This window comes from Lactuca sativa, chromosome 3 (assembly GCF_002870075.4).
Source record: "Lactuca sativa cultivar Salinas chromosome 3, Lsat_Salinas_v11, whole genome shotgun sequence".
Lineage (NCBI taxonomy): Eukaryota > Viridiplantae > Streptophyta > Magnoliopsida > Asterales > Asteraceae > Lactuca > Lactuca sativa.
In genome coordinates this window covers 273,341,566-273,352,122 of record NC_056625.2, presented here as the reverse complement: position 1 = coordinate 273,352,122, position 10,557 = coordinate 273,341,566, and the positions used below count along the sequence as shown (strand labels likewise).

Here is a 10,557-nt window from a genome sequence, read left to right as displayed (position 1 = left end):
CTGGTGGCTTTATAATAACTTCATTAAAAATGAAATTTTTGGTCATGAGTTTTGGGATGTTACAAGTTGCTATTAGAGCCTTGGTTTGAGGGATTCAGGCACACTCTCGGGTGTGTCTGGACTCAAATTGAGGACTTGGTATGAAAATTTTCAAAATAAAAATCATTTTATAAAAAAGAAGTTTGAAAAGAATTTAAAAAGGGAAGAGAACTTTGAAAAGAACAAGGTGTGTGATGCGTTTAATCAGTCGAGCTCAAGTAAGTTTTCCCCAAGATACCCATACATGTTATGTTATGATTATGAGAACTACATGCTAGATTAGGGCTAAGGATCTAGGAAGGATGCCTTATATGCCTATTGTATGTGCTTATAGACCTGCATGCTAGTACTGATCAGTCAGTGATAGGATGGCATGTTTAGGTTATGCCTGATTGTATAAGCTTTAGAATCTCATGCCAATACAGATTCCTGATTAGAGGATAAAATGGTTTGATTGGAGTATGTAGGTTAGATTTTCCATTGTCTGAATATTGCTTGCTTTGTGCTTTGTGGGACTCGTAGTGACGTGAGTTAGCTACTAAGTGAATATTCTAAGTCATATGGGACACATGCCAGATAATCTCAGAGTGATGGACTTGACCCTATTGCGCAGCTCTCATTTGAGTCTAACCGTTCTAAGGATGAGTCTTTTACTTGAAGGCTATATTCATAAGGTAGCTTGTTAACATTATTGGGAATCCTTCAGCAGCTGAGAACTGGGTGAGTTCGGGAACCTAGGAAAGCCTAGGATATGCTACGGTGGGTTAGTAGTGTGGTTTAGTGAGACTTGGGTGCATCAGTTTGAGGAAGTGACTTAGAGGATTCGGGAGGATTGTTGAGGAAAGTATGGATACATGTGGAAGGTAGTATTGGGCCCGTACTACTAAAAGCACATGACCCATACTCAAATCACTGAGAGTCTTGGTGAATCTGAGAAGCTTCGGGAATGAGAATCCTTGAGTATGTTTTGACCAGTAGTTTTTGTGGTTTTCCATTTTAGAGATGAGCACTCAGGAAGGAGGTTCTGGTGCAAGATTAGGTCTCGGCCCAGGTGGTGAGCCAGTCGAAGGAAGGACTACCAAGATTTTGAGTTCGTGTTGGATTGAGTAGATGGAAGGTGTTTTCGGCACTAGTCTCTACCCCATAGGAGCCAAGGTTTGGTTCGCCTTGGATGTCTTGTATCGGGCGGAAAGGAGCTGTTGGGAATTGATTGTGTGATCTGTTGCACTTTCCATTAAATTATTGGGTTTGACCAACAATCTCCCCTAAGTTGATGATGTCAAACCATACGAAAACTATACTATTTAACACTACTAAAATAGAAAACTCTTTATACAAAAACCATACAAACTTTTTGGATTAACGGGTCACGATAATTCTCAGCTATTGATACAACCCTTTATAGCCTTCGGCCACCTTCACCAACTCCATCCAAATTTTACCAAGCCATTCACTTGGGCTTCATCAATAAAATCTCATGGTTATGATATTCTTGTCATCTACGGTTTGAAAAAATTTATAACTTTTGGGCTTGGTGCAAGCATTTACATATATTTCAATGTTCAGCTTTTGATTCAATGCCACCAGGTTTTCTCTTCTCATAATTACTTTGTTATGCTGATCAAGCAAATATTGGTGTTATGCTTGTCACCAATCTTTGTCAGACCTTTTTAGAACAACTTTGTTATGTTCCAAAACAAGAGTTTAATTTAAAAGAGTAGGTGTAGTTGAGATGGATGGAGCAAAAGCCGGAATATCAACTGGAGTTTAATTTTTCTAATATCATCTTCAATCATTGAGATCATGGATAATAAAGTGACTAACGAAGTGTTAACCTTTGATGAGAGCTAATGAATTTACACTTTTTTTTAACATTCTTCAAATTTATTCAACATCTCATGCACTGAAGGTTATATGTTTACTTCACATAATCATCCTTGCTGTAAAAACACCTTCCAACAAAAATCTTAGTCTCACACATATCATAGCATACAACAAAAGTTGTGGATTTGACATAAAACTTAAAAGAAGAATACGATAAAAGAAATACTTCATTCATAAGAAAAACAAAAGCCAAAGCACAAACAATAAACATGGATAGAAGATCACGCAAACGTAGCATAGTTCTACGAGATTACAAGTCGAGATAAATATGCATATGCATCAAGAAAACATGAATAATAATAATAATAATAATAATAATAATAATAATAGAAAATGGAGATTTAAATTCTTCACTCTTTGCCATCAGCAGCCCTAAGAGAACCGAGTTGAACGGGTGCTTGAGTTCCAACTACTTTGGAAGAACCATAAACCGAAAGGTCAAAACCTTCACCTCTTTCTTTCTCGATTTGTTCCTTGATCCAGAAATATGTGATTCTTAATCCATCCTGTGTATATGAATGAATGTTAAAAAAATTGTGTCAAAATGTTAAAAAAATTAAAAAAAAAAAATAAAAAAAAAAAGGAATACCTTTAATTTCATGGTGGGGGCCCACCCAAGCTTCTCTTTGATCAAAGTGTTGTCAGAGTTTCTACCACGAACACCTTCTGGGCCTGGTATGTGGTGGATTGGGAGCTTTTTGTTCTCAAAGCTCAAAACAATTTCAGCCATTTCATTCATGCTTACCATCTCATCACTTCCAATATTTACTGGCTCACGGAAGTCCGATTTTGTCAATCTGTTAAAATTACATTAATAAACAAAATTATAATTTTTTTCGTATAAATATTTTCCTTTTAATTCTGTCAATCGGTACAACTTTTATTGCACAACGTACAAGTTGCCATTTTTTGTCCCAATGACATGACATTTGGATTAGCTAGGTTTTCGGGTAGGCAATGATGTACAACTTTCCTTGCATAAAGTACAAGTTGCAATGACACAAATGCATCTTTTTTTTCGTTGACTTTGACTTGAGACAAACATGACATAACAGACTCTGTTTTTTGACTATGATTGGGACCCATGTCAATGAGATTTTTTTATTTTTTTTGCAATTTTTAGTCTCATCCAAAAATATGGGATAAGAACTCTCTTAAGTCTCATTTTTACAAAAAGACGTAAATACCCTCGTACCTTAAGACACCTTCAACACACTCATCAATGAAGGTAAAAGAACGTGTCTGTAGACCATCTCCCCACATTTCAAACTTATCAGTAGCCGTAAGGGCCTTTCTGCAAAAAGCAGCAGGTGCTTTCTCCCTTCCGCCTGAAATTTAAACAAATATATATACACATGAAATTCCCAAACTACCCTTTTGTTTTATAAAGAGTGGTTTTATTAATTAATACCTTTCCATGTGCCAAAGGGTCCATAAATGTTATGAAAGCGTCCAATTCGGCATTCAATTCCAAAGTCTTTGGTGTAGTGCCTGCAAAGCTCTTCAGTTGCTAGCTTTTCCAAACCGTAAGCATCTTGAGGCTAAAATTCAAAGGGTAAATAAGTCATTATATGTTAGCGCAATATATTACAAAATCAGTCCCTGTAATTTACAGAAAAGGTCCCTGCACATAATTTTTTTTACAGTAATGGTTTATTTGTTTAAGACTTTCGTACGTTAGCAGATTTGGTCCCTGTGTAGAAAATAAATTACAAATGCTGTCCCTATAACTTACAGAAAAGGTCCCTGTGCATATTTTTTTGGCAGAAACGGTCCATATGTTTATAAAATTTGCAGATTATGTTTAGAAAAATTGCAAATTAACCGCTTTCATTCAATAATATTTCCTTTTACTCCCCTAATTATGGTTAAACTTCATATCTTTGTTAATATTTGACTAATCTACCTATTTTATTAAATATTCTATAATATTTCATTTATCATTCAATGTCAAATATTAAATTCATAACGACTATACAATACTATATAACTATATATGTAATAATTTAATCATCTTTTATGTTTTCAGAAAAAAAGACCCTGAGATAGTTATCATTTTGTGTAATATATTTATTTAATCAAAAATGTTATTGTAAAGTAGTATATATATATATATATATATATATATATATATATATATATATATATATATATATATATATATATTTTCAAATATGATGCATGTTTAAAAATAAAAGATTAAGAATTAATAACCTCAGCTGGCCAGGCGTCTGATTCCTTTAAGCTCACATTGGTTTCCAACTGCTTAAACTCAGGGTAAATGCAAGCACTAGAGGCATAGAAGAACCTGTAAATAGAATGAGAGTCAATGTAATTTGTATAAAAGTCAAAGGTTGACAATTGGTAAAATAAATAATAACAGTTTGAAGTTTTTACATGTAAAGAAGCAATGTTTTGTGGACATTTTAGTCAAACATCTAAAATACCCCTACAATTTTATGGACCAAAATTATAATGGGCAAATAGTTAAAATGTAGATTGAAAACATTTAAACCATTCAAGAAAAAGAAAATGTCACATTTATTTCAGAGCATCCCAAAAGGGACGAGAAATCGTTGCATAAATAGAACATGTTGAAATATAATTGAATATCTCTAGATTAATCTTTTTTTACCGACAATTATAATTAAATTAAATTAATAATTAGCGTAAATCATGTTTTTTCGTCCCTGGGTATAGCTGATTTTTGCAATTTTGGTCTCAAAAAGATTTATCTTGCAATTTTGGTCCTTATTGAGGTTTATGTAGCGTTTTTGGTCCCTATTCCAAGTAAAATGACTATTTTTTTGTTCCTAAGTAAAAAATATCGTTGATTTTTGCAATTTTGTTCTCAAAAAGATTTCTCTTGCAATTTTGGTCCTTGTTTGAGGTTTATGTAACATTTTTGGTCCCTATTCCAAGTAAAATGACTATTTTTTTGTTCTTAAGTAAAAAATATCATTGATTTTTGCAATTTTGTTCTCATAAAGATTTCTCTTTGCAATTTTGGTCCTTGTTTGAGGTTTATGTAACATTTTTGGTCCCTATTCCAAGTAAAATGACTATTTTTGCCTTTTTGGTCCCTAACTATCATTGACTTTTCCAACTTTGGTCCAAAAAATGTAGTCCTTTTCCTTAGAAAAGGGGGCAAATACATACAAAAACCTCAAGTAAGGACTAAATTTGACAAAATAAATAAAAAAAAAAAAAAGCTCAAGTAACAATTAACAAACCTCTTGACTCCAGTGATTCTTGCAGCCTCAAGCATATTAAAGCTAATCATGGTGTTATTATACATAATAACAGAATGATTTGACTGAATGAATCCCATTCCACCCATATCAGCAGCCATATTGAAGACATGATCAACATTTTTTGTAACTTTCAAGCAGTTATCCATGACACGAAGATCAACAAGATGGAATTCATGGCAAAACATATCTTCAGGCATGTGTTCATTCTTCTTCCAATCAGAAGCAATGATGTAATGGCCTTCTGTTTTCAAACGACGTGCAATGTGTGAAGCAATGAATCCACCAGCTCCTGTGATGGAGACACGAAGCTTCTCTGATGGCCAATAGGGTTCCCTTTCCAGGCTCTCGTATGTGAATGACCCGTATTTTGTTTCACCAATTGTTCCCATTCTGTAATAATAAAAAACTAAAATTAAATCATGTTGTTTATTGAATTGAATTAAAATTTCATTCTTTGTTTTTTGTTTCTAAAAAGACTAAATCGTCCTTATAAACACATAACAAAATAAATGAATGAAGGGTATTTTGGTCATTTCACCTGTTGTTCCAAATCTGCAAAATGTTTATCATGAAAAAGATTAAATCATGATGTTTATTGAAAATGGGAAATCGGTTGTTATATTGTTAGACTTTGGAGGGTTTGGTTTTGGGTGGTAAGAATTGAATTGAATTGAATTTCATTCTTTGTTTTTGTTTCAAAAAAGACTAAATTGTCGTTATAAACAAACACATAACAAAACAGATGAATAAAGGGTATTTTGGTCATTTCACCTGTTGTGCCCATTCTGTAAAAAAAAATTATCATGGAAAAGATTAAATCATGATGTTTATTGAAAGTGTAATGGGAAATCGGTTGTTATATTGTTAGATTTTGGAGGGTTTGGTTTGGGGATTCCGGAGGGAATCTCTGAAGGAATTGGAATATCGAATTCCATTCTGTTGTGTGTTTTGTTGTGAAACCAAGGGAATTGAATTCTAGGAGATGCCTTTAAATCCATGAAAAAGATAAAATGAAAATCATCATTGTAAAGGTGTGTTGGGTTTGTGAAGTCCAGTGGATTAATCCAAAGGAATTGGAATCTTGATTCCGTTCCTTGGTGTGTTTGGTTGTGAACACAATGGAATTGAATTCCATGAGATTCCTTGAATTTCATTCTTTGTTTTTCTTTCAAAAAAATGGACTAAATTGTCTGTATAAACGCATAACAAAACAAATGAATAAAGGGTATTTTAGTCATTTCACTTAAATTCTTATTTATTCGTTAGATTTACATACAAAACATAAACCAACAAAAGGCATGTTTGATTTCTAAGAGATTCCTTTGAAATCCATGTAATAGGGATTTCATCATTCCTAATGGTGGGTTGTAAGTATTTGAATTCTATTCTTCATTTTTTTTTCATTAAAAGAACAAATTGCCCTCATAAACCCATCACAAAACAAATCAATAAAGGGTATTTTGGTCATTTGACATTATTACATTCGCATTTCTTTCATAGATTAGCATACCAACCATAAAACAACAAAGGCAATGGATTCGATTCCATTCCATTTCTAGAACAATTAAAGAAAAAAAATTAAACTATAGGAATTAGGAATCATATGATCATAATTTACTGAACTTTTATAAATTAGATATGCACAAAAAGATTGAATTAGCATACAAATGACCAAAAACGTTGAGCATTTAACACATTTTATAAACAATATCTATGAACTAACTAAAATTGGTGTGTGTGTGTGTGAGTGAGTGAGGTTAGCATCCATTTACCTTCTTCAAGAGGGAGAAACAGCATAAAACTCATCTTAATTACAGTGAAATCACAGTGATGAACTTTTTTAACAGTTTTACACCGACATACAAGAACAGCATAAACCCTAGAAAAATCTTGTACAATTTCATACAAAACACCATAAATCTCAACAAAATCAAACAAAATCGGTATCAGATCACAGCATAAATCGCAAGAGATGCAAATTTTATATAAAACCCATCAATCGATCAGCGGTTTTAATAGCATGTTGGAAAGAAAATAAAAATTTATAAGAACTGGAAATTACCTGATAAAAAAAACGAATTATTGTAGCAAAATTAATCCTTTTGAGAATTTGGGCGCCACTCGTGTCCTACTCTTTTGTTGGAAAAAAAAGACTCCAATTTTTCTTCTGTGTGTATTTTAGGTTTCTTGGGTGTCACTTTATCAGCTTTTCAAACTTTTGTGGACTAAAAAAATTCTATCTTTAAAGAAAAATCATTTATGATTATGACATGAATATGAAGAAAAAGAAAAAAATTGATGTTTTTCCTTATATTGATATAAATAAAAGTCGCATTGTCCCGAAAACATTTAATACGAGGAAATAACTCAACCGTGAAAATCTTTAACTTTTTATATTTTCAAGGCATATGAACTCTGAAGAATACCATAAATGCAAAATTGCATGCTAAAATATTGGTTTTCTTTTACTTGTTTTACACAAAAACAAAAATAAAATGGAATATAAATCAAAATTGTACAAAGCATCAAAACAGAGACCAAAATCGAAAAATTAGATCAATTATATGCAATAATACAAATACAGTTTACATGTGCACTAATGCACATGCAAGTACTTAGTTAACCATTGTGAAATTACTTATCAGCCCTTTTGTTTTTTCCTAAAATCTTTTAAATATTTGTGTTTTGGGATTTCAAGTTTTTAGATCCATACATTATACAAACTATAACATTTTTTCCCATAAAATCTTAATTTAAAATTGAATGTTCCTTTTCCACTATGCATTGCGAAAAATTAGGAGAGTTCTTCATGAGATTAACGACACAAAAAAAAAAAAAAAAAAAAAGCAACATTTCTTCTAGAATGATTGTGATTTGGGGTTTTGTTCTTTAGTGGTTTGTGTTTATTATCGAATGATACAAAAAAGACAACTTTTTTACTTCTGTTTTACACGATTAATTTCAATTTCAATATTGATTAATGTTTTTACCCTTTAAACCAAGACTCTTGATGTGAAAAACTGAAATTAACTACATGCAATAACATGGTACAATTTCAATTGCATATGATACAAGTCACTCACATACAAATGTTCGTGATTTTCCATTTTTTTTTTCCTTTTGAAAGATTTACATGAGCCAATAGAAAAACATCAAAAAGTAATTTGTGTTTAATTGTGGGATTTTAAATGGGTTTAAAATTTAAAATATTATAAAATGACTTTTAGACGTCAATTTATATTGAAATTTTGTATGGATACCTAAAACCCCAAATTAACCTAAACTTGAACTCAGGTGATTTGGTTTTTGTTTAATCTAAATGGGAAAATGGTGCACATGTGATGAACAAAAACATTGACACCCAATGAACATTTTTTGAATCTTTATGATCGATGTCGCATGTGCATTTGCATCCATCTTGAATCAACGTCGCCGGAAAAAGACTTCCGTTTTCCGTCACAGTACGTCAACCTCCGGCGACATCTACAGATACACAAAGATGAAAGACTACTGGAAAATGACTTCCGTTCATCAGAATCCACCGTCTTTAATCGGAAACTCCCTACTTTTATTTACCATCACGGCGGAGATTTCGTGATGACTTCCGCTTTTCAACGTTAATTTATTACCTCACATACTTTTTAAGAGCTTCGGTTGAGTACAAAAATTAGAGGGCCTACCAATCCTCCTAAAACCCTACAAACTTGCCGAATATTCTAAAATGAAAATCCTTTGTGCAGTGATTGTGTTTAATGTTTGCTTGTGTACGTCTGTAGGAAGAAGAGACAGGGGAACACACAAACAGACTGTAGGGAAGCCAATGGAACACGCCTTTTAAACGATTCATACAATTAGAATGGGAGAAACATCATAAAGTTTAATCTCAGAGAATTTTAGAGAAATCATACGACTCAAACACCTAATTAACACATAAAATCGATAAGAACAGTATGAAACCTAGACAATTCTCTTATCCTCTGCCATATAAACACCGCAAATCTCAACAAAATCCGTATCCGATCACCAAACAAATTACGATAGATATGAATAATACAAGAGATTAATGTCGAAAGTTTACAAGAACTTAGAATTACCTGAAGATTTTGCCGAAATATTGCAGGGATTTAAGGGTGAGGTTTGGTTTGCTCTGCAAATCCTCGAGCGAGATAATTTGGGCGGCACTCGTGTCCTACTCGTATGGGTGCAAATACACTCCAATTATCCTTCAATTTCTACTCGACTTAATTGCCCTTTTATTCACATTTTTTGAGCTTCAACTTTATCTTTTCACGTTTTAAATTTTGTGGACATAAAAAAATATTTTTTAAGGAAAATAACTTATAACATGAATATCGTGGGAAAAGTTTGGATTTTTACTATTGTTAATAAATTTATATACCCGTATTGTCCTAAAAACGTTTAATGTGATAAAACTCGTTTTAATATAAAATATGAATCAGGTGTTAAATCTTTTGCTTTTTTAAATGTTTGTTTGCTTTTTTTCATTATGTATATGATAGGCAATAGGGTATTAGTTAAAATCGGTACTAACTGAAATGTTTAGTTACAAGACTTACGATCAATTAAAAAAATATCAGTTAAAGATATGTTGTGCATAAAAGTTTGGATTTTTTCAATTATTAATAAATTTGTGTATTCATATTGTCCTACAAACGTTTAATGTGATAAAACTCGTCTTAATATAAAATATGAATCTGGTGTTAAATCTTTTGTTTTTTCTTCCATTATGTATAAGATGGCAATATGGTATTTAATCAAAATCGATACTAACTCAAACGTTTATATACGAAACTTAAGATCGATAATAAAAATATCAGTTAGAGATATATTGTGCATAATTTATAAAAATATTTTTTAAGAAAAATAATTTATAACATGAATATCGAGAGAAAAGTTTGGATTTTTCCAACTGTTAATAAATGTGTGTACCGATATTGTCCTAAAAACGTTTAATGTGATAAAACTCGTTTTAATGTGGAATATGAATCAGGTGTTAAATCTTTTATTTATTTTAAATGTTTGTTTGCTTTTTTCCAATATGTATAAGATGGCAATATGGTATTAATGAAAACCGATACTAAATCAGACGTTTAGATACGAAACCTATGATTAATCACAAAAATATAAGTTAGAGATATATTGTGCATAATTTTGAGAATATACATTGACTATGAAGTTGATAATATTATCAACCTAGTAGTACTTCAACATTCATATATATATAGGGACAATCTAACTATGCCGGATTTAGAATAAAAACCTAGGGTATACAATGAATGATACAAAAAAATAACTTAAACCGGCCTATAGTATAATTAAAAAAATTATCACGTCATCGAAAAGAAAAACAAATTGCATT

At 31.8% G+C, this 10,557-nt stretch overlaps 1 protein-coding gene across 2 annotated transcripts; it reads right to left on the bottom strand.

Annotated features, from left to right (window-relative positions):
• Nucleotides 1–2,072: 2,072 nt before the first annotated feature.
• Nucleotides 2,073–9,430, bottom strand: LOC111916487 (GDP-mannose 3,5-epimerase 2). Of its 2 annotated transcripts, none has more exons than XM_023912155.2 (7): nt 9,272–9,430; nt 5,157–5,567; nt 4,138–4,231; nt 3,335–3,464; nt 3,119–3,251; nt 2,513–2,720; nt 2,073–2,429 (listed from the first exon to the last, which is right to left on the bottom strand). In XM_023912155.2, exons 2-7 carry the CDS (start codon nt 5,564–5,566, stop codon nt 2,274–2,276), a joined length of 1,131 nt encoding a protein of 376 aa, XP_023767923.1. In that variant the 5' UTR covers nt 5,567; nt 9,272–9,430; the 3' UTR covers nt 2,073–2,273. The 2 variants fall into 2 exon arrangements, with proteins under 2 accessions (XP_023767923.1, XP_023767922.1); XM_023912154.3 differs by lacking the exon at nt 9,272–9,430 and adding an exon at nt 7,240–7,396.
• Nucleotides 9,431–10,557: the final 1,127 nt, after the last annotated feature.

Excerpts from the sequence above, each read along its gene's own strand:
- LOC111916487 (XM_023912155.2), bottom strand. The coding sequence starts at position 5,566 with ATGGGAACAATTGGTGAAACAAAATACGGGTCATTCACATACGAGAGC. Across the intron at positions 2,721-3,118 it reads TGTGTTGAAGGTGTCTTAAG|ATTGACAAAATCGGACTTCC; the intron begins GTACGAGGGTAT and ends TAATTTTAACAG. Across the intron at positions 2,430-2,512 it reads CCCCCACCATGAAATTAAAG|GATGGATTAAGAATCACATA; the intron begins GTATTCCTTTTT and ends TCATATACACAG.